The 25,515-nt window shown below is 45.4% G+C and overlaps 1 protein-coding gene across 4 annotated transcripts in view; it reads right to left on the reverse strand.

Annotated features, from left to right (window-relative positions):
* The window catches only part of ABCC8 (ATP binding cassette subfamily C member 8), a 254,803-nt gene that overhangs the window by 119,154 nt on the left and 110,134 nt on the right, over positions 1-25,515 (reverse strand). For all 4 annotated transcript variants that reach the window (XM_063944092.1, XM_063944091.1, XM_063944093.1 and 1 more), the window contains 5 exons: positions 22,811-22,966; positions 16,855-16,989; positions 16,509-16,671; positions 7,240-7,280; positions 6,985-7,130 (listed from right to left, as the gene is read on the reverse strand). In XM_063944092.1, the coding sequence (XP_063800162.1) occupies positions 6,985-7,130; positions 7,240-7,280; positions 16,509-16,671; positions 16,855-16,989; positions 22,811-22,966 (641 nt within the window). The remainder of the gene's footprint in view (positions 1-6,984; positions 7,131-7,239; positions 7,281-16,508; positions 16,672-16,854; positions 16,990-22,810; positions 22,967-25,515) is intronic.

Raw genomic sequence — 25,515 nt, forward strand, 5'->3', positions numbered from 1 at the left:
TAGAAAGTGCGTAGTTGGAAACAATACTCAGCCAACAAAGTTGTTTTTCTCTCAGGGTGTGTATAAAGTTCAAGATGAATTTGCTATATCATCTAGCTAGAAACAAGATGGATTCTGTTATGCTTTCATATTATACTAGTGAATATGAGAACCCTTTGCTTATTGGATGTATACATAATATACGTACTATCCTGTAGTGCACACACATAACTGTTAGGCCTTCAGCAGGTTGCCTCAGTCACAGTATTCGACACAGGGAAGGAGGATGATCTGTATTATCAGGCCAGGGAAGGAGGATGATCAGTATTTTTAGGCCAAGGATGGAGGATGATCAGTATTATCAGGCCAGGGAAGGAGGATGATCAGTATTATCAGGCCAACGAAGGAGGATGATCGGTACTATTAGGCCAGGGAAGGAGGAGGATGGGTATTATTAGGCCAAGGATGGAGGATGATCAGTATTATTAGGCCAGGGATGGAGGATGATCAGTATTATTAGGCCAGGGATGGAGGATGATCAGTAATATAAGGTCAGGGAAGGAGGATGATCAGTATTATTAGGCCAGTGATAGGGGGTGATCGGTATTATTAGGCCAGGGAAGGAGGAGGATGGGTATTATTAGGCCAAGGATGGAGGATGATCAGTATTATCAGGCCAGGGATGGAGGATGATCAGTATTATTAGGCCAGGGATGGAGGATGATCAGTAATATAAGGTCAGGGAAGGAGGATGATCTGTATTATTAGGCCAAGGATGGAGGATGATCAGTATTATTAGGCCAGGGAAGAAGGATGATCTGTATTATCAGGCCAGGGAAGGAGGATGATCAGTATTATTAGGCCAGGGAAGGAGGATGATCAGTAATATTAGGCCAGGGAAGGAGGATGATCAGTATTATTAGGCCAGGGAAGGAGGATGATCAGTATTATTAGGTCAGGGATGGAGGATGATCAGTATTATTAGGTCAGGGATGGAGGATGATCAGTATTATTATGCCAGGGAAGTAGGATGATCGGTACTATTAGGTCAGGGAAGGAGGAGGATGGGTATTATTAGGCCAAGGATGGAGGATGATCAGTATTATTAGGCCAGGGAAGGAGGATGATCAGTATTATTAGGCCAGGGAAGGAGGATGATCAGTATTATTAGGCCAGGGAAGGAGGATGATCAGTATTATTAGGCCAGGGAAGGAGGATGATCAGTAATATTAGGCCAGGGAAGGAGGATGATCAGTATTATTAGGCCAGGGAAGGAGGATGATCAGTATTATTAGGTCAGGGATGGAGGATGATCAGTATTATTAGGTCAGGGATGGAGGATGATCAGTATTATTATGCCAGGGAAGTAGGATGATCGGTACTATTAGGTCAGGGAAGGAGGAGGATGGGTATTATTAGGCCAAGGATGGAGGATGATCAGTATTATTAGGCCAGGGATAGAGGATGATCAGTATTATTAGGCCAGGGATGGAGGATGATCAGTAATATAAGGTCAGGGAAGGAGGATGATCAGTATTATTAGGCCAGTGATAGGGGGTGATCGGTATTATTAGGCCAGGGAAGGAGGAGGATGGGTATTATTAGGCCAAGGATGGAGGATGATCAGTATTATTAGGCCAGGGATGGAGGATGATCAGTAATATAAGGTCAGGGATGGAGGATGATCAGTATTATTAGGCCAGGGATGGAGGATGATCAGTAATATAAGGTCAGGGAAGGAGGATGATCAGTATTATTAGGCCAGTGATAGGGGGTGATCGGTATTATTAGGCCAGGGAAGGAGGAGGATGGGTATTATTAGGTCAGGGATGGAGGATGATCAGTATTTTTAGGCCAGTGATAGGGGGTGATCGGTATTATTAGGCCAGGGAAGGAGGATGATCAGTATTATTAGGTCAGGGATGGAGGATGATCAGTATTATTAGGTCAGGGATGGAGGATGATCAGTATTATTATGCCAGGGAAGTAGGATGATCGGTACTATTAGGTCAGGGAAGGAGGAGGATGGGTATTATTAGGCCAAGGATGGAGGATGATCAGTATTATTAGGCCAGGGATAGAGGATGATCAGTATTATTAGGCCAGGGATGGAGGATGATCAGTAATATAAGGTCAGGGAAGGAGGATGATCAGTATTATTAGGCCAGTGATAGGGGGTGATCGGTATTATTAGGCCAGGGAAGGAGGAGGATGGGTATTATTAGGCCAAGGATGGAGGATGATCAGTATTATTAGGCCAGGGATGGAGGATGATCAGTATTATTAGGCCAGGGAAGGAGGATGATCAGTATTATCAGGCCAGGGATGGAGGATGATCAGTATTATTAGGCCAGGGATGGAGGATGATCAGTAATATAAGGTCAGGGAAGGAGGATGATCTGTATTATTAGGCCAAGGATGGAGGATGATCAGTATTATTAGGCCAGGGAAGAAGGATGATCTGTATTATCAGGCCAGGGAAGGAGGATGATCAGTATTATTAGGCCAAGGATGGAGGATGATCAGTATTATTAGGCCAGGGAAGGAGGATGATCAGTATTATTAGGCCAGGGAAGGAGGATGATCAGTATTATTAGGCCAGGGAAGGAGGATGATCAGTATTATTAGGCCAGGGAAGGAGGATGATCAGTAATATTAGGCCAGGGAAGGAGGATGATCAGTATTATTAGGTCAGGGATGGAGGATGATCAGTATTATTAGGTCAGGGATGGAGGATGATCAGTATTATTATGCCAGGGAAGTAGGATGATCGGTACTATTAGGTCAGGGAAGGAGGAGGATGGGTATTATTAGGCCAAGGATGGAGGATGATCAGTATTATTAGGCCAGGGATAGAGGATGATCAGTATTATTAGGCCAGGGATGGAGGATGATCAGTAATATAAGGTCAGGGAAGGAGGATGATCAGTATTATTAGGCCAGTGATAGGGGGTGATCGGTATTATTAGGCCAGGGAAGGAGGAGGATGGGTATTATTAGGCCAAGGATGGAGGATGATCAGTATTATTAGGCCAGGGATGGAGGATGATCAGTAATATAAGGTCAGGGATGGAGGATGATCAGTATTATTAGGCCAGGGATGGAGGATGATCAGTAATATAAGGTCAGGGAAGGAGGATGATCAGTATTATTAGGCCAGTGATAGGGGGTGATCGGTATTATTAGGCCAGGGAAGGAGGAGGATGGGTATTATTAGGTCAGGGATGGAGGATGATCAGTATTTTTAGGCCAGTGATAGGGGGTGATCGGTATTATTAGGCCAGGGAAGGAGGATGATCAGTATTATTAGGTCAGGGATGGAGGATGATCAGTATTATTAGGTCAGGGATGGAGGATGATCAGTATTATTATGCCAGGGAAGTAGGATGATCGGTACTATTAGGTCAGGGAAGGAGGAGGATGGGTATTATTAGGCCAAGGATGGAGGATGATCAGTATTATTAGGCCAGGGATAGAGGATGATCAGTATTATTAGGCCAGGGATGGAGGATGATCAGTAATATAAGGTCAGGGAAGGAGGATGATCAGTATTATTAGGCCAGTGATAGGGGGTGATCGGTATTATTAGGCCAGGGAAGGAGGAGGATGGGTATTATTAGGCCAAGGATGGAGGATGATCAGTATTATTAGGCCAGGGATGGAGGATGATCAGTATTATTAGGCCAGGGATGGAGGATGATCAGTAATATAAGGTCAGGGATGGAGGATGATCAGTATTATTAGGCCAGGGATGGAGGATGATCAGTAATATAAGGTCAGTGATGGAGGATGATCAGTATTATTAGGCCAGGGATGGAGGATGATCAGTAATATAAGGTCAGGGAAGGAGGATGATCTGTATTATTCTGTATCTCCAGCATCTGCTATAACATTGTCAGTTATTATACACTGTGTTATTCCCTGTAACCTTACAATTCTTTTTATTATAAGAATACAATAAAAAGACCCTCTATATGTATATACATGACTGACACCCCTAACACAAAAATCTATATTATATACATGACTGACGCCCCTAACACATAAATCTACATTTATATACTTGACTGACACCCCTAACACAATGACACAGTAATCAACGGACCACACCAGCTGTGTGAATGCAGCTCCAACAATAACATCACTCACCGGGCCTAATTCAGACCTGATGCGGGGGGACGCCCAGCACAGGGCCAGTCCGCCCCGCATGTCAGGCCCGACCACCCCGCACAAGTACAAAAGCATCGCACAGCGGCGATGCTTTTGTACTTGAAGAGCAGATAACTACCTGCGCAGCTCCAGCGCGCTGACAGGCAGCTACTCGTCTCTGTGAGGGTCGCAGCGGCTGCATGTGACGTCACGCAGCCGCCGTGGCCCGCCCCTTGCACGGTCCGGCCACGCCTGCGTTGCCCGGACCGCGCCCCTAAAACAGCGGCCAAACACCGCCGACCCGCCCCCTCCCGCCCAGCAAACGCCTCTGTCTGTCAATCAGGCAGAGGCGATCGCAGAGCTGAGACGGCCAGTTCAGACCTGATCGGCTGCTGTACGAAAACGTACAGCACGGATGAGGCCCACTGTGACTCCCTGATCCCACAAATACAATACACGTGTCCACTAAGTACCTTCAATCCTTTGATACATTAGTACAATACTATGCGTCTGTGCTGCTATTTTACCATATAGAAGTCTAGTTTTGATTTATAGAACAAACAGAAGATCGCTGCCACAAAGCTGTGACTGAGACCATAATCACCTCTCTGGCTGTGGAGAAACCTGATCAGACTTTACTAATCGCTGAATGATCATTTCATTTATCTGGGCCTCAGGGCTTTACAGCACGAAATCAAAGTTAATATAAGTAAATTAGTATCCATTAGCTACAGCTACTCAATCAGTGGGGAGCCATTAAGTGTAAATGGAGAGGCTGGCGGTTCATCTGCCATTGATGCGTAAACAGCCACTAAACCTGGGATCAGTACGTATTACCGTCGGACGGAATCCCGGCGGTCGGAATACCGACACCGGGATCCCGACCGGCACAATCCCGACAGGGGGGCGAGCGCAACGCAGCCCCTTGCGGGCACACTAATTTATTCTCCTTCTACTGATGTCGTGGACACCCACAGAGGGAGAATATGTCGGGATTGTGCCGGTCAGGATCCCGGTGTCTGTATTCCAGCCGCCGGGATTCCGTCCGGCGGGATCTTGACCGCATACCCTAAACCTATCATACAAACAGCTAATAGTAGTAGTACCAGCCACAAATGCCTGTCAAACCCGGGTATAGGTCATTGGGTCGACAGTCATTAGGTCGACATGCATTAGGTCAACAGGGTCATTAGGTCGACATGTACTAGGTCAGCAGGTCAAAGGGTAGACATAAGGATTTTTTTAACTTTTTTGTGTCTTTTTCTTCGTAAAGTGATGGGGAACCCCAATTATTGCACCGTGTCCCCTCGCATGGCTCGCGGCTTCGGGCAAGGTTACCGTTCCCAATTGTAGTCCACGTGGATCGTAAAGTATGAAAAAGTCCAAAAATGTAAACAAAATGTGAAAAACTCATGTCGACCTTATGAACCGTTGACCTAATGACCGTGTCAACCTAATGCACCCCCCACAGCCCTATAGTGCTTACGTGTATATTCGGGAGTGGTTTTATTTGTTTTATATAAAGTATTCCAAAAGCAGGGAATTACTAAAAGTCACCGTCAGGGTCTGTTTGTTCCGTATCTGGGCTATAATTACCGGAATGACTGATATACAGTAGCAGTGCTATTGACATGTATATAACATAGTAACTAAGGGTGAAAAAAGACAATTGTCCATCGAGTTCAACCTATTTGTGGTCTCCTATGCAGTCTTATTATAGGACTAGTTATTTTTATGTTAGGACTAGTTATAATAAACTATAATGCGTGCCTACGCACCATAACCCTGAATATCTTTATCCAATAGGAATTTATCTAACCCATCTTTAAAGGTGTTGACTGAGTCTGCCGTTACTACTCTCTCAGGCAGGGAATTCCAAACACGTATTGTCCTTACTGTGAAAAAACCTTTTCGCCTCAAAGTGCGGAAACGCCTCTCCTCTAAACTAAGCGAGTGACCACGTGTTCTCTGTGCTGATTTTATAGAAAACAGGTCCCTCCCGAGCTCTGTGTATTGACCCCTTAAATATTTGTAGATGTTGATCATGTCCCCTCTTAGTCTCCTCTTTTCCAATGTAAACATGCCTAGCCTTGCAAGCCTTTCCTCATATTCCAGCATCTCCATGCCCTTAACTAGTTTGGTCGCCCGCCTCTGAACCTTTTCTAGCTCCAGGATATCCTTTTTGTAATATGGTGCCCAAAATTGCACACAGTATTCAAGATGAGGCCTCACTAGTGATTTATATAATGGGAGTATAATACTCTCGTCCCTTGCATCAATTCCCTGTTTTATGCATGCTAATATCTTATCAGCCTTCTTTGCTGCACTCCTACTTTGGGTACTGCTGCTTAATTTGTTATCTATGTGAACCCCTAAGTCTTTTTCCAATACATAATCCCCTAATATTACCCCATTTAGTATGTAGGTGTTTATACTGTCACATACAATGAAATGAAAATGTATACTTCTTAATAGCCTCAGATCTGAGGATACAGCAGTTGTGATATTACAATAAGTCTTCTCTACTGAAAGTCACTGACCTAATCTCTAAATGATTTAGCAGCAGTATCCCTGCAGGGCAGAATAACCTACTAAAACAGCAATAAACGTGTCTCACTAAATCAACATCAACATCACACTGGATGCACTTTTCTAACACACAGTGGAACAAATACTTCCCGCCATTTACCCTGAGGTATTTGGAGAAAAACACATCAAAGGGATGAACAGTCACCCATTCTGAACCTCCACCTCAGAGTGCCTCCTCCACTGTTAAGGGGGAGGGGGGGAGTAGAACAGACAAGGACCGGTGGTCTTTGGTACGGATGATGTGGTACGTGGTACATCTCAGCTTACCTGACCAGAGCCTTCACCGTGGATCTGACCACGCTGGACAGCAGGAATAACGGGGTCACAAGGATGTGGAAAAGTGAAAGTGAAGCGAAGGCCACGTCAGGAGAGAAGTCGCTGCGCTTCAGAAGGTGAACGTGGACCACAAACGTCTTTATGAATGAAAACAGAAAAAGAGGGATAACTTTCAGTCAGTCAGTCAGTCAGTCAGTCAGTGGTGTCTGCCCAGGGATCTCCAAGGTCTGTGGTCATCATACTTACTATAAGCACAGCTGCAATGGGGATGGCTGCATTCATAAATACTGTGCGGAAACATGGGAAGAGAGGAGATTACACATTGACATCATATACAGAATAGTCAATAATCAAATAATATATGAATAACAGACATATCTTATTGCATGCTTAACGTATCCTGTGTCTGAGGGGTTAACATGGAACATGAAATTAACTCACACTACTCAATTGTTTGTTGGTGATCTATTACATGGATAAATTTACTTACGCTTCTAAAAAAGAGATTTGGTGATGTTGCCCATAGCAACCAATCAGATTTTGTCTATCATTTCTCTATTGCCTTTTAGAAAATGATAGACAGCATCTGATTGGATACTAAGGGCAACATCACCAATTCTGTTTTAGAAGCTTTAGTAAAGTTACCACCTATAGGGGCAGATGTATTAAGCCTGGGGAAGTGATGAAGCAGTGATAAGTGGAAGGTGATAACGCAGCAGCCAGTCAGCTCCTGTTATTTTTCAAATCCGTAATGATTGGCTAGTGCGTTATCACCTTGCACTTATCACTGGTTTATCACTTCTTTATCCCTTCTCCAGATTAATACATTACTGAGAAAATAGCCACAGCCTGTGCACACAGCTCCAGGGAGCGATCTTTTCATTTATGGGCTATCGGTAACATACTCAAAGGGGTTGATTCTGCGTAGACGCTGCAATACGATTGATGCGTCCTATGTGACGGTTGAGTGTCTCTGTACCCAACCACTATCAGCGACACGCCCATAACATGGACCACCTCCGTGCATCTTCTAAGCCACCTCCCTGTCACCGCTCAGGAACGCTCACTACATTTCCAACAAATTTCTGAGACAGCGCGTCTCCAGGGTTCCTCATCGCACCTCCGACTCGCTAAACGGACGCAAGCACAGTGCTACATAGATGTATGCGCAAACTCGTTCCACTACCTATAACCCCAATGTTATCCCTGTGGATCCCTATGGAACCCGTAGAAGAAGGTATCCATAGAAAACAATTCCACAGCGCCCCCTGGGGACATGCCTCTGTTACTACTACTAATTGCAGCCATTCATCTTTAACTAAACCATGTTATTAACAATGACAAGAGCAACACTCTGAAATGAATACTCTACATGTACTGAGAACTAGAGTAAGCAATGTGGAAAATGACGTGTAGCTGCTGTGTCTCCCTCACTAGTATCTCGCAAGCCACACACTTTCCTCCCGCCTTATCCCAGAAGCTCCACAGGCCCTGCAGCCAACTCGCACGCACGTGTTCGTTTCCTAGGAAGCAGTACGGCCTTTATTGGGACATTAATGTTGCTGTTACATTTATAAAAGTGTGTGTGGAGCGAGAGTTCTCTAGTGATTTTTTTTCCCTTAGCGCATCAAATTCATCATCTGTCCCGCAACGTTTCCTGACACGCATTGCCAAGTCATACATGCAATACACGTGCCCAGGATATACCATTCATAAGACTCATTCTGCGTGTTAAACACTCTAATTCATTTACTAACAGTTATATAATACAAGCATATTCCATTGCGCTTTACAACTGGGAACAAAACAGTAATAAAACAAGACTGGGTAATAACAGAGGTCAGAGGGCCCTGCTCGCCAGCTTACAGTCTCTAAATGCATGCATGATACATGTCAGCTATTCCATAGTTCATCCTTATAAGACATCTAAGTAAGATCTATTAATGTCCGTGTTTCTAACACATTGAACGTCATGACCTTGGGGTAGACATACAATGCGTCGGCGTTGATCGACGGCAACCAGCCTCGTTTAGCATTTTGTTTTGAAAGTCTCCATCACAGTATATTACATTCTACTTTATCTCTCTCCAAGGCTTGATACATCTCCCCGAATAATTTAAGCAGCATAATTATATGGTATGTCACTAACTGATTACATTTATTGGTGGTACAAGTCTCCCTGTGGTCTCTATAGAAGGAGCAAGAATGGATTACCAAAAGGTGGAATCAGGCGCTTGTGGGTGAGCTTTTCTAATGCTGCTGCTAACATGTCGGTATTTAGTCAAACCTACTAACATAAAAACAGATTAAGAAAGGAATAGCAGCGCTAAATATTATCAGATTGTCTAGGTGACACAGCCAGTTAAACCAACGCGTTTCGCTGCTGAAAGGCAGCTTTTTCACCTTGAAAAAGCTGCCTTTCAGCAGCGAAATGCGTTGGTGGTACCGGCTGTGTCACCTACACAATCTGAACTACCACTGCACCCTCCTTGCTACATTTGGACTAAGGGACTTTTGGACACTATACTCTTGGCATCAGGACAGGACTCCGCTTCCATCTAAAGGCACCGCATGCATGGTGAGGATTGAAAAGACCCATGTAAAAATAAGAATTTACTTACCGATAATTCTATTTCTCGTAGTCCGTAGTGGATGCTGGGAACTCCGTAAGGACCATGGGGAATAGCGGCTCCGCAGGAGACAGGGCACATCTAAAGAAAGCTTTAGGATCACCTGGTGTGCACTGGCTCCTCCCCCTATGACCCTCCTCCAAGCCTCAGTTAGGATACTGTGCCCGGACGAGCGTACACAATAAGGAAGGATTTTGAATCCCGGGTAAGACTCATACCAGCCACACCAATCACACTGTACAACTTGTGATCTGAACCCAGTTAACAGCATGATAATAGAGAAGCCTCTATAAAAGATGGCTCACTACAACAATAACCCGAATTTTTTGGTAACAATAATTATGTACCAGTATTGCAGACAATCCGCACTTGGGATGGGCGCCCAGCATCCACTACGGACTACGAGAAATAGAATTATCGGTAAGTAAATTCTTATTTTCTCTGACGTCCTAGTGGATGCTGGGAACTCCGTAAGGACCATGGGGATTATACCAAAGCTCCCAAACGGGCGGGAGAGTGCGGATGACTCTGCAGCACCGAATGAGAGAACTCCAGGTCCTCCTCAGCCAGGGTATCAAATTTGTAGAATTTTACAAACGTATTTGCTCCTGACCAAGTAACTGCTCGGCAAAGTTGTAAAGCCGAGACCCCTCGGGCAGCTGCCCAAGATGAGCCCACCCTCCTTGTGGAGTGGGCATTTTAAGATTTTTGGCTGTGGCAGGCCTGCCACAGAATGTGCAAGCTGAATTGTACTACAAATCCAACGAGCAATCGTCTGCTTAGAAGCAGGAGCACCCAGTTTGTTGGGTGCATACAGGATAAACAGCGAGTCAGATTTTCTGACTCCAGCCGTCCTGGAAACATATATTTTCAGGGCCCTGACCACGTCAAGCAACTTGGAATCCTCCAAGTTCTTAGTAGCCGCAGGTACCACAATAGGTTGCTTCATGTGAAATGCAGAAACCACCTTAGGTAGAAATTGAGGACAAGTCCTCAATTCTGCCCTGTCAGAATGAAATATTAAATAAGGGCTTTTATATGATAAAGCCGCCAATTCTGACACACGCCTGGCTGAAGCCAGGGCTAACAGCATCGTCACCTTCCATGTGAGATATTTTAAGTCCACAGTGGTGAGTGGTTCAAACCAATGTGACTTTAGGAAACTCAACACAACATTGAGATCCCAAGGTGCCACTGGAGGCACAAAAGGAGGCTGTATATGCAGTACCCCTTTTACAAATGTCTGAACTTCAGGCACTGAAGCCAGTTCCTTTTGGAAGAAAATCGACAGGGCCGAAAATTGAACCTTAATGGACCCTAATTTTAGGCCCATAGACAGTCCTGTTTGCAGGAAATGGAGGAAACGACCCAGTTGAAATTCCTCTGTAGGGGCCTTCTTGGCCTCCCACCACGCAACATATTTTCGCCAAATGCGGTGATAATGTTTTGCGGTTACGTCCTTCCTGGCCTTGACCAGGGTAGGGATGACTTCATCTGGAATGCCTTTTTCCTTCAGGATCCGGCGTTCAACCGCCAAGCCGTCAAACGCAGCCGCGGTAAGTCTTGGAACAGACAAGGCCCCTGCTGGAGCAGGTCCTTTCTTAGAGGTAGAGGCCACGGTTCGTCCGTGAGCATCTCTTGAAGTTCCGGATACCAAGTCCTTCTTGGCCAATCCGGAACCACGAGTATAGTTCTTACTCCTCTCCTTCTTATGATTCTCAGTACTTTTGGTATGAGAGGCAGAGGAGGGAACACATACACTGACTGGTACACCCACGGTGTTACCAGAGCGTCCACCGCTATTGCCTGAGGGTCCCCTGACCTGGCGCAATATCTGTCTAGTTTTTTGTTTTGACGGGACGCCATTATGTCCACCTTTGGTTTTTCCCAACGGTTTACAATCAGGTGGAAGACTTCTGGGTGAAGTCCCCACTCTCCCGGGTGAAGGTCGTGTCTGCTGAGGAAGTCTGCTTCCCAGTTGTCCACTCCCGGAATGAACACTGCTGACAGTGCTATCACATGATTTTCCGCCCAGCGAAGAATCCTTGCAGCTTCTGCCATTGCCCCCCTGCTTCCCGTGCCGCCCTGTCTGTTTACGTGGGCGACTGACGTGATGTTGTCCGATTGGATCAATACCGCCTGACCCTGAAGCAGGGGTTTCGCTTGACTTAGGGCATTGTAAATGGCCCTTAGTTCCAGAATGTTTATATGAAGAGATGTCTCCAGGCTTGACCATAAGCCCTGGAAATTCCTTCCCTGTGTGACTGCTCCCCAGCCTCGCAGGCTGGCATCCGTGGCCACCAGGACCCAGTCCCGAATGCCGAATCTGCGGCCCTCTAGAAGATGAGCACTCTGCAACCACCACAGGAGGGATACCCTTGTCCCCGGTGACAGGGTTATCCGCTGAAGCATCTGAAGATGCGACCCGGACCATTTGTCCAGTAGGTTCCACTGGAAAGTCTTGCGTGGAATCTGCCGAATGGGATTGCTTCGTAGGAAGCCACCATTTTTACCCAGAACCCTTGTGCATTGATGCACTGAGACTTGGTTCGGTTTTAGGAGGTTCCTGACTAGCTCGGATAACTCCCTGGCTTTCTCCTCCGGGAGAAACACCTTCTTTCTGGACTGTGTCCAGGATCATCCCTAGGAACAGAAGACAAGTCGTCGGAACCAGCTGTGATTTTGGAATATTGAGAATCCAATCGTGCTGCCGCAACACTACCTGATATAGTGCTACACCGATCTCCAACTGTTCCCTGGATCTTACCCTTATCAGGGAATCGTCCAAGTAACGGATAACTAAAATTCCCTTCCTTCGAAGGAATATCATCATTACGGTCATTACTTCAGTAAAGACCCGGGGTGCCGTGGACCATCCCTACGGCAGCGTCCGAACTGATAGTGACAGTTCTGTACCATAACCTGAAATACCCTTGGTGAGAAGGGTAAATTTTGACATGAAGGTAAGCATCCTTGATGTCCCGAGACATCATGTAGTCCCCTTTTTCCAGGTTTGCAATCACTGCTCTGAGTGACTCAATTTTGAATTTGAACCTCTGTATGCAAGTGTTCAAAGATTTTAGATTTTAGATTTTAAAATCGGTCTCACCGAGCCGTCTGGCTTCGGTACCACAATAGTGTGGAATAATACCCCGTTCCCTGTTGCAGGAGGGGTATCTTGATTATCACCTGCTGGGAATACAGCTTGTGAATGGTTTCCAAAACTGCCTCCCTGTCAGCGGGAGACGTCGGTAAAACAGACCTTTGGAAACGGCGAGGGGGATACGTCTCGAATTCCAATTTGTACCCCTGAAATATTACCTGAAGGATCCAGGGGTCTACTTGCGAGTGAGCCCACTGCGCACTGAAATTCATTGAGAACGGGACCCCACCGTGCCTGAACTTGTAAAGCCCTAGCGTCATACTGAGGGCTTGGCAGAGGCGGAAAAGAGTTTCTGTTCCTTGGAACTGGCTGATCTCTGCAGCCATTTTCCTCTCCCTCTGTCACGAGCAGAAAAGAGGAACCCTTTTGTCCGCTTGCCAACCAGGACTGCGCCTGATAATACGGCGTCTTATTTTGAGAGGCGACCTGGGGTACATCCCCTTTTTTGTTAAGGCAATACTTCCAAATGCCGTTTGGAATCCGCATCACCTGACCACTTTACTGGTATAAATTGGACAACGCACTTATACTTGATGCCAGTCGGTAAATATTCCGCTGTGAAATGCATCTTTTAATTGCTCTATAGGCAATAATATACTGTCCTTATCTAGGATATCAAATTTCCAGTCAGGGAATCCGACCACGCCAACCCAGCACTGCACATCCAGGCTGAGGCGATTGCTGGTCGCAGTATAACACCAGTATGTGTGTAAATACATTTTAGGATACCCTCCTGCTTTCTATCAGCAGGATCCCTAAGGGCGGCCATCTCCAGAGAGGGTAGAGCCCTTGTTCTTACAAGCGTGTGAGCGCCTTATCCCCCCTAGGGGGTGTTTCCCAACGCACCCTAACCTCTGGCGGGAAAAGGTATACTGCCAATAACTTTTTAGAAATTATCAATTGTTATCGGGGGGAAACCCACGCATCATCACACACCTCATTTTATTTCTCAGATTCAGGAAAACTACAGGAAGTTTTTCCTCACCAAACATAATACCCCTTTTTTTTTTGGTGGTATTTATATTATCAGAAGAGTGTAAACTTTTTCCATTGCCTCAATCATGCAATGTGTGGCCCTATTGGAAATCACGGTTGTCTATTCACCGTCGACACAGGAGTCAGTATCCGTGTCGGCGTCTGTATCTGAGGTAACGGGCGCTTTAGAGCCCCTGTATGAGACGTCTGGACATGCACAAGCTGAGTAGCCGGCTGTCTCATGTCAACCACTGTCTTTTATACAAAGCTGACACTGTCACGCAATTTCAACAGTACATCCACTCAGGTGTCGACCCCCCAGGGGGTGACAACACTATTACAGACACTCTACTCCGTCTCCTCATCATTTTTCTCCTCATACATGTCGACACAAACGTACCGACACACAGCACACACACAGGGAATGCTCTGATAGAGGACAGGACCCCACTAGCCCTTTGGGGAGACAGAGGGAGAGTTTGCCAGCACACACCAGAGCGCTATATATATACAGGGATAACCTTATATAAGTGTTTTTCCCTTTATAGCTGCTGTATTGTTTATACTGCGCCTAATTTGTGCCCCCCTCTCTTTTTTAACCCCTTTCTGTAGTGTAGTGACTGCAGGGGAGAGCCAGGGAGCTTCCCTCCAACTGAGCTGTGAGGGAAAATGGCGCCAGTGTGCTGAGGAGATAGGCTCCGCCCCTTTCTCGGCGTCCTTATCATCCGTTTTCTTGTATGTTTTGGCAGGGGTTAAATGCATCCATATAGCCCAGGAGTTATATGTGATGCATTTATTTTAGCCATAAAAGGTTTTCTATCGATTTATTGCGTCTCAGGGCGCTGCCCCCCCAGCGCCCTGCACCCTCAGTGACCGGAGTGTGAAGTGTGCTGAGAGCAATGGCGCACAGCTGCGGTGCTGTGCGCCTACCTTTATCTGAAGACAGGAAAGTCTTCTGCCGCCGATTTTTCCGGACCTCTTCGCTCTTCTGGCTCTGTAAGGGGGCCGGCGGCGCGGCTCCGGTGACCCATCCAGGCTGAACCTGTGATCGTCCCTCTGGAGCTAATGTCCAGTAGCCTAAGAAGCCCAATCCACTCTGCACGCAGGTGAGTTCGCTTCTTCTCCCCTTAGTCCCTCGATGCAGTGAGCCTGTTGCCAGCAGGTCTCACTGAAAATAATAAACCTAAACTAAAACTTTCACAAAGAGCTCAGGAGAGCCCCTAGTGTGCACCCTTCTCGTCGGGCACAGAAAATCTAACTGAGGCTTGGAGGAGGGTCATAGAGGGAGGAGCCAGTGCACACCAGGTGATCCTAAAGCTTTCTTTAGATGTGCCCTGTCTCCTGCGGAGCCGCTATTCCCCATGGTCCTTACGGAGTTCCCAGCATCCACTAGGACGTCAGAGAAAGGATCTTCTGCATTTTTGGAATTACTACTCTAGCGGCGAAAGTGTGGTAACCTCTATAGAATTAGATCTGGAAATCTAGAGAACATTAAGGTATGTAATCTGTGTTTCCCGTGTGTCACAGATGCCGCAATTCGGGTCCCAGCGCCCGTACAGCCCTGCACATCAGCAGCTGGCCCTGAGAGGCCGACACCAGTGTATCCCAGCTGATGGACACTGTTTGCTTTAGAAGCAGCTGGCAATGTTTTCCTGCAATCGCCTTTATACCACGCGCACAACAGTCCTGTGGAAAACAAACACTGGGATTGATAGCAGGAGACAATAGAATAATGGAATTAGGCGGCCTCACGCTGCTCATCGCTCATGTTCCTATCTCTCAGATCTGACAGACATTTATATCAGTGTATTGTTCTCCGCAATCACACACTGTTGAACGTGTTCCACAACTTTATTCTCATACTCCAGTAACATTACTAATATAGGAAAGCAGGAGCGTTCTCTAGGCAGCAGTGAGCTGAAGCATGCCACTGATGTGCTGTACTTTGTAAGGATTCATTATGATTTACCGTCAGGCGGGACACCGGCTGTCCATATCCCGATAGCGGCATCCCGCCCACCAGAATCCCGGCAGAGGGGCGGGCACAAGGACTCCCAGGAGTGGGAATAGTCCTGTTTTGCCGGGATTCCAGGTGGCATTATTGTCTTCTGGCAAGATTCCAGCATTGGTATCCTGACCGTCGGGATCTGACATCCGGCAAATTGAACGGATCCCCTTTGGAAGAACCTACTATTATCCCTCTTTATAAAGCGCTGACACATTATACACAAGGGACTGTATTTCTTGTGATCAATGGAGTCAGAGACGGGGAAGGGGGGATTGATAACATTTAGTCACTCACATCAGTCTCTGCCCCAGCAGAGCTTACACTCTATATTCCCTACCTTATATACACACATACACACTAGGGTTCGTTACTTTTGTCAGCCGACAACCTGCAGTACAAGTGAGTTGTTTGGAGAAAGGAAACAGGAGCACCTGTGAGAAAACCATGCAAAAATGGGGAGAACATACAAACTCCACTCAGTTAAGACCATGGCTGGGAATTTAATTCATGACCTCAGTGCTGTGAGGCAATAATGCTAACCACTATGCCACCATGCTGCTCAAGTATGCAAGATCAGACGGGACCTACAGGGTCTGGAGTAACTATATGCAGGGGGAGGGGCTGCATAGAGAGATAACGGGAGGTACGCGGCAGAACTAGCGGGGTATCGGCAGCCACTTATGTGGGGTGTAAAGAGGACGGGGTGGCAGAGATGTCTGTAATATACAGGGAAACATACTTGATATGGAAGTGTATAAAGCGAACGCCTTTAAGCTGGTCATCTCCTTCTGGCGCGTCTCCTCCACGCTGCTGTGGAATATGTGCTCCCAGGAATAGAGCTTCAACAGTTTTATTCCCCGGAGCATCTCATTGGTCTTCTTCAGGCGCTCATTGGAATATTCCTGCCATGGGAAAACATCTGGGAGTCATTATTATCCTTTATAATAATATCCCAGCTCAGACGTGCCATTCTGTAGGCTGACATTTATATTATGTAATATTACAGTTATATTCTGTAGGATTATAGTTATAGTCATGCTCTGTATATACTACTTCAGATATAGAAGAATATGCTCCAAACTTACCAGTGTACTCCGCTGGGCTTGTGAGAGCTTTGTGGCTACGAAATACTGTATGGGGGCCAGTACAATAATGACTGCGGCTCCGATAAAGGCACTTATTCCCAGAATATAGTACAGGAGAATGACCCCCACAATTATCTGTAAGAAGAAATATAGAACAGATAAACTGGCAGTTACCCACGAGGGAGAAATACCGGCCCAGAATGCTTTGCTTACACAGTATATACAGGCCGAGTATCCCTTATCCAAAATTCAGAATCACACATTTTTTGTTCCCCTACTGAGATAATGACACACACATATTTTTATATATATATATATATATATATATATATATATATATATATATATATATTCCTATAATATATCTATATATACACATAATATATAATATATATGTCATTATCTCAGTGGGTGACCCAAAAATGTGAGATTTTGAATAAGGGATACTCAACCTGTATGTGTATGTATATATATATGCCCAACACCGTGCAAAAGTGTTAGGCAGGTGTGGAAAAGATGTGTGGAACAACCTCCCTGCCGAGTTCCTACAAAAACTTTGTGCAAGTGCACCTAGGAGAATTGACGCTGTTTTGAAGTCAGAGGGCGGTCACACCAAATATTGATTTGAATTTCTCTTCTGTTCAATCACTTTGCATTTTGTTGATTGATAAAAATAAACTATTAACACTTCTACTTTTGAAAGCATTATTACTTTGCAGCATTTTTTCCACACCTGCCTAAATCTTTTGCACAGTACTGTATATTTTCCAATTTTCTCAGATTAGACAGAATAGTGATCATCAAATGATATAACTACACCCCCAGTGCGCACTACCTACCCAATACCTGCAGACATGGTAAAGAGGTTTAGTTGTTTTTCAGACCAAACACTGGAATTCTGAAGTGAGCCTACCCGAGTATTGTTGCTGACCAAATGCATCACTTTATGGCCACAGTTTACCATCGTCTGATGGCAACTTCCATACTAAATAATAACAAAAATGACAGCACCTGCCCAGAGGCTGCAGAACAGAGGACCTAGGGAGAACCAGTGATTACTACCCTATGCTGCTGTAAGGAGAACCAGAAAACCTTCCATGCTGGTGAGGGATGGATGGTACCGTATAGAATAAAGGGGTCTATGTAGTAGCCTTGGAGAGAGATAAAGTACCAGCCAATCAGCTCTTAACTGTCCTTTTTCAAACACAGCCTTTAACATGGCAGATAGGAGCTGATTGGCTGGTACTGTACTTTATCTTTCTCCATTTTTTCACTCTCCAAGGCTTGATAAATAGACTACTAAGGGAAAAAGTGAAAAGTGTGGAGAAGTGAGCCAGTGGAGAAATTGCCAATCAGCACTGATGTAACATTTATAATTTGCATACTATAAAATTATACAGAGCAGCTGATTGGTTGCCATGGACAACTTCTCCCCTGGCTCACTTCTCCACTGTTTTCACTGCTTCAAATAGACCCCTAAATCACTTATATTTCCTGATCCCTATAATAATGGCATAGCCTAATAATTTGATCTCTATTAAAAGTATACAGTACTGTTCTGGAGAGTATTAGTACTGGAGAGTACTGTCACTAAGGAATGAGGCGGTCATTCAGACCCCGTGAAGGATGCGGTTGCAATGTAGTGGCGGGCATTCGTGGGGCAGGGCGAAGTGAACGGGGGCAAGCGGGGACCGTTTTTGGGGCGGCTGCGTAACGTTACACGCAGCCGCTACAAAAAAAAGATGGCTACAGGCCACCTGACAGCGCAACCAGGCGTATGCAGACAGAATTGTTGCTGGAGATTGTGTTGCTGCAGAATAATACTGTTAAATACTATTGTTACTGTAGGTAGATTTTACCAAACACTAATGTTACTTAGGGGTCTATTCAATGCATGTCGGACCCTTTCCGATGGAAAGGATCCGACAAGGCAGTATTCAATTTGCGGACAAATCCGTCAGTTTTTGGCCGTTCTCGACGATGTCAATCCGACTTTTTTTAAAGTCGGATTGACATTGTCGAAAACGGGACTAAAAGCTGTCGGATTTGGCCGCAAATCCGACAAAACACGTGGATCCACGGCTAATCTGCCGATCCACGTGTTTTCTGACAAGTCGGAATTGCCGACTTGTCGGAAAAACGGCAGCCCTATTGAATAGGTAGAATCACAATTCGACCCACAAAAAGTCGGAAACTGCCATCTTTCCGATAAGACGGCAGTTCTGACTATAATTGAATACACCTCTTAGCTGTAATGCCAGTAAACAGTAATGTCACTGGATAACATTGCTGCTAGGGAGTAATGTCAGTAGATAGCAATGTTACTGGACACTAATGTTACTAACAAGTAGAGTCCGTAAATGTTCTGTATATTAATGTTACTATGAAGTAATGTCAGTAGATAGTATTGTAACTGGATAGCATTGTTACTTGGGAGTAATGTCATTGTCAGGAAATAGTATTGTTACTTGGGAGTAATGGTGGTCATTCCTAGTTGATCGCTCGGTAGCAGTTTTTAGCAGCCGTGCAAACGCTATGCCGCCGCCCACTGGGAGTGTATTTTAGCTTAGCAGAAGTGTGAACGAAAGGATCGCAGAGCGGCTACAAAGTTATTTTGTGCAGTTTTAGAGTAGCTCAATACCTACCCAGCGCTTGCGATCACTTCAGACTGTTCAGTTCCTGTTTTGACGTCACAAACCTGCCCAGCGCTCACTCAGCCACACCTGCGTTTTCCCTGGCACGCCTGCGTTTTTCCGAACACTCCCTGAAAACGGTCAGTTGACACCCAGAAACGCCCACTTCCTGTCAATCACGCTGCGGTCACCAGTGCGACTGAAATGCTTCGCAAGACCCTGTGCAAAACTACATTGTTCGTTGTGCTCGTACGACGCGCGTGCGCATTGCGCCGCATACGCATGCGCAGAACATCCGTTTTTTAGCCTGATCGCTGCACTGCGAACAATTGCAGCTAGCGATCAACTCGGAATGACCACCAATGTCAGGAGATAGTATTGTTACTGGATAGCACTGTTACTAGGTAGTAATGTCAGGAGATACAATAGTATTGTTACTGGATAGTATTGTTACTTAGGTGTAATGTCAGCACATAGTAGTGTTACTGGATATTATTGTTACTAGGGAGTAATGTCAGTAGATACTGTAGTAATATTACTGGATATATTGTTACTAGGGAGTAATGTCAGTAGATACTGTAGTAATATTACTGGATATATTGTTACTAGGGAGTAATGTCAGTAGATACTGTAGTAATATTACTGGATATATTGTTACTAGGGAGTAATGTCAGTAGATACTGTAGTAATATTACTGGATATATTGTTACTAGGGAGTAATGTCAGTAGATACTGTAGTAATATTACTGGATATATTGTTACTAGGGAGTAATGTCAGTAGATACTGTAGTAATATTACTGGATATAATTGTTACTAGGGAGTAATGTCAGTAATTCCACCACCCCAGTAGATAGAACGCCAGGTGGGGAATGTGATAATGTATGTACTTGTCTGGTCAGGCGTGTTCTGCAGGAGCTGATATTCTTCATATAGGAGTGTAGTGGATAAAGTAACATTAGTTAGTGCAGGCTGGGGCTGTTCTCAGGGGGTTACAACAGGCGCTGTGACGCAGATCTCTGTATCTCAGTCAGACAGGTGGAAGTGCCGGTAATACGGGAGGACACAAGAAATGAGTCTCTGGAGTAAACAGACTAAAATCCCATATAGCTAGTGCTGATCCAGGGATCAGGGTCTGGATGTTGCTGGAGTTGTGATTAATTGGTTCATCAAAGACACGAGAAGGTGTTACACTGCCTGTAACTTACTGACACGTTCTGCCACTGACTGACAATCCTACGAGCCTGGGAAGAGCGTTGGTGTCAGACACTGAGGAGAGACAGGATCCCCCACCACCAAAGTAATAATACACGGATACAATGTTTCATGATTAAGGGGTCTACTCATGAAGCAGTGAAAAGAGTGGCGAAGTGAGCCTGTGGAGAAGTTGCCCATGGCAACCAATCAGCTGCTCTGTACAAATGTATAGTATGCAAATTATAAATGTTACTTCAATGCTGATTGGTTGCCATGGGCAACTTCTCCAATGGCTCACTTCTCCACACTTTTCCCTGCTTCTTGAATAGCACCCTATGTACTGTGCTATAAATCTGACAACTACTCTATCAGCAGAATTTACACCTTCCCGCTTATTTTATAGTATTTCCGTTTGAATCATGTAATAGATTATCTGACATCTCACATCACAGCCAATTTAATGCAGCGCTCAGTAAAATAGATAAATGCTCAGAGGTTAATGTTTATCAATAACGTGACTCTACGCCAGGCGACTAATCTTCTCCTCGTAGCTGCGAATAATCTATATTCCGTGTAATGATTAGATGTATAAATACGCAGACGCCTGTAACCTATCTGCTCAGTGTGAGAGACCAGCTAGAATTACAGGGAGCTCGCAGGCCGGCATGACAGGAATACGAGGGTTTATAGTTACCAGGCGCCAGCACAACTCACTCCGCATCTGCCAGGCAGTAATGTGAGCAGCTCCAACGTTATGGTATATCACAGATGGGATAGAGAAAATATAATGAGATTGTATACACTGTACGCTCAGTGACGCGGGTCAGGCGAGGCGGAGCCCCTCCGGTCATACGCCAGAGTTGTGACTGTAAAAATAGTATAAAACATACAAAAAAAGCTATTATACATTTTTATAGTCAAACTCTGGAGTATAATGGACTATGGGCCCAGGGCATTATTCAGGTTTGTTAGCAAACCAAAAAAAGCACACTAATGGGCAAAACCATGTGCACCGCAGGGGGGGGCAGATGTAACATGTGCAGAGAGAGTTAGATTTGGGTGGGGTGTGTACAAACTGAAATCTAAATTGCAGTGTAGCAATAAAGCAGCCAGTATTTACCCTGCACAGAAACAAAATAACCAACACAAATCTAACAAATCTGCACGTTACATCTGCCCCACCTGCAGTGCACATGGTTTTGCTCATTAGTGTGCTTTTTTGGTTTCCTAACAAACTTGAATGACCCCCCCTAATTTAGACCTGACCGCAGGTCTGCTGTAGCACGCAGATTCATGATTAATTGGTTCCTGACCTGCACAGCTTGCAATCTATGGTGCAGGCAGACAAATGAGCTTACCGCAGGCGATGGTGAGAATATATCATTATTCAGTACCATGGGGGTCATTCCGAGTTGATCGTAGCTGTGCTAAATTTAGCACACCTACGATCATCTTCCCTGACATGTGGGGGGACGCCCAGCACAGGGCTAGTCCGCCCCGCATGTCAGTCCGGCACCCCCCGCACAAATACAAAAGTATCGCACAGCGGCGATGCTTTTGTATTTGTGGAGTAACTCCCGGCCAGCGCAGCTCCAGCGACTGGCCAGGAGTTGATCGTCGCTGCCACTGCCCCCCCCCAACGGTGCAGCCACGCCTGCGTTGGCCGGACCGCGCCCCATAAACGGCAGCTTAACGCCGCCATCCAGCCCCCTCTGGCCCTGCGACCGCCTCTGCCTGTCAATCAGGCAGAGGCGATCGCTACTGAACGACGGACTTCGGCTGTCCGGCATGCGCCAGCGCACTGCGGCGCCAGCGCATGCTCAATTCCGACCCGATCGCTGCGATAAACTGCAGCGAGCGATCGGGTCGCATGACTGGAGCATGCCTCCAACACTTTACTCTCTTCTAAGAATCCATGTGCTTCCAGAGAGAATACTCCTTTATTCTACACATGCTATTCCCAGATATAATCAGGTCTCTCAGGCACACTGCCAGCAAGGCCAGGTTTTCAGGATTTCCTCCAGTAAGAAAATGCTTGTGATAGTGAAAATGTCTCTGCCTTTCCATATTTACTCTTGCACCTATTTACATATCTCCTGTGTGATAATTAGCACTTAGATTCTCGCACCTGGACGGGCATAGCCCAGAGATTCGGGCACAGGAAGAAGAACCACATCAGCTGGTTTGTGTCTATTGCCACCAAGTTGCAGATCTGCCCGGACGTCATTTCCCCCATAGACATGTTTGACGTAGACAGATTCATAATCTTTTTGTAGATCTTGGTCTGGAGAGAAGAACAGAAAAGAGTAACATGCAATGTACAGTACGTTATCCAGAACATAAGGCGTGGGGCTTGTCCTGTCTCTGGCTGGTGGGCTCTGGTTACCAGTAATCCTGCATTATCGATCACGAATATATTTCACGCAGCTTTCACATCGCAAATGCCGGGTCGCACCCAGGAACTGGAAACGGGTCCCGGCATTTGAACGCTTTCAACTAGCTTCCCGACCCGGTATATTTCTGAGTCGGGTTGCTATTGGGGGCGTGCACCGCGGCGGCATCGGGGTCGGCGCTGCGAGATGAGATCATCTCCACGTCGCCTCTCCCTATGCTGTGGATGGGTCCCGGGTTGCATCGACCCTGGTAACTCATTCACATTGTACCTGACCCGGGAATAACCCTTCTTTATTCCCGTGTTGAATTACGGGGTCAGGCCACCCAGGAATTCGGGAGTGACCCGTTCACACCGCACAGCGACCCGCGTCAACCCGGCAATATACCGGGTCGATACCGGTTATTTGTGCGATGTGAAAGCGGTAATAAGTAAGCTCTCTCCATTACATTCTCAGCTGAGAGAACACAGAACTGACCACAAGGGCAATCTATGTCGGGGCCAGCTAAATGGCCGATGGGAAGTACTGTTACTGTACATACAAGATAAACATGACACTTACGTATAACATGTAGCCTGGAGCACAATTACTAACTGGATGGGATATCAGAACTATGGGTATATTATATATATATATATATATATATATATATATATATATATAGTGTTCATTCTAGCACCCTGCACCTTTCAAAACACATGCAGTTCCTCTTTCCTGCCTGGGGTGTCGCTCTCTGCTCTGGTGCTTCTCAGCACATTCTGGTCTGTATCTTAGTGCTGAGATACAAAGCAGAGTGTGCTGAGAAGCACCAGAGTGGAGAGCGACATCCCAGGCAGGAAAGAGGAACTGCATGTGTTTTGAAAGGTGCAGGGTGCTAGAATGAACACTATATATATATATATATATATATATATACATATACACACACACACACACACATACACACACTGTATATATATATATATATATATATATAAACAGACCGGCCTTAATAAAGGTGCAAACGGGCCTTCTTCCCGCATGTGCTTTTCCTTCTCTTACATAAGCCATCTTCTACTCCATGCTCCCTTCTATGGTACCAAATCCCTCGGTTTTCTGCCGCCCTGATACTTCTTTCAGTGTCGTCTGCTGATGTAGTTATGTTTATATACCCTGTACTTGTCCTATATTGTCTTCAACTGTAAGTCACTGTTTTCTTGTTTTGCTTATTGGTGTATATACTCTGCAATTGGGCGCTGCGGATACCTTGTAACGCCATATAAATAAAGGATAATAATAATATTATATTTTGATAGACTTACGGCAATACTTGATATCGGAAAAGGTGTCAACAAATTCTACAAAGAATGTCATCTTTTGTATTTGCCTAAAGCCACTACTGAGCAAATTGTGACGCTTTTTGAAAATACCACGTAACAAACGTAATGTCCCACATCATTTTCCAGTTTTCACCTACATCTATGCCTACAATGACGATATATGTTCCCCTTTTTTGATGCTTACTGATTTAATAAAAATAAGAGTTATAGTAAAACTTACCCTTGTTAACTCTCTTTTTTCGAGGTCCATAGGATCCACAACGCTAACCTTTGGTCTCCACCAGCATACCCCAAGGTTAGCCCTATGGATACCTATGGACCCTGAAGAAGAAAATAAGAGTTGTGGTAAAACTTACCGTTGTTAATTCTTTTTCCTCAAGGTCCATAGGATCCACAGGGCTAACCTTGGGTCTCCACCTGCATACCCCAAGGTTAGCCCTGTGGATACCTATGGACCCTGAAGAAGAAAATAAGAGTTATGGTAAAACTTACCCTTGTTAACTCTTTTTCTTCGAGGTCCATAGGATCCACAGGGCTAACCTTGGGATATGCTGGTGGAGAACCAAGGTTATTCCTGTGGATACCTATGGACCCTGAAGAAGTGTGGTTCTCCACCTCCCCATTACAACTCTGACTCCCTTCCCCCCTGATCTTAGGATCTGTACTTCATTCTTATTTTCTTTCCTACCTTCTTTACTCTTCTATTCTGCCTTTTCTTTTGTTAAAATGAAAAAAGTTTTACGGAGAGCGCAGGTATTAGTCAGCACCCAGTTTACCCTTTCCAGAAATATACTGCTGTTATTACGGTTCTCTATTTACTTGTTTAATATGCGCCATGATGATATTTGTAATATCAACTAACGGCTGACACAGCAAACTCTAGAATAACCTCCTATTCCTGTTTACAAATACTGTATATATAATCCTGTCTTGTGTACAATGTTCCGGAATGTCTGCTGTCTATTTGATGCTTTGATTTTTTTTCTTTATTTTTATTTGAAATAAAAGCGTTCTTTATTTGTGTCCTGTGTTGTGCTGGGCGGTGACATATGGGGGGGAATCTGTATTCTGCAGTTTGTCCCCTGACCATCACTCAGAGCAGAGACACAGCTGACAGCTCA

The sequence above is a fragment of the Pseudophryne corroboree genome, chromosome 11 (assembly GCF_028390025.1).
Source record: "Pseudophryne corroboree isolate aPseCor3 chromosome 11, aPseCor3.hap2, whole genome shotgun sequence".
NCBI classification, from domain to species: Eukaryota; Metazoa; Chordata; class Amphibia; order Anura; family Myobatrachidae; genus Pseudophryne; species Pseudophryne corroboree.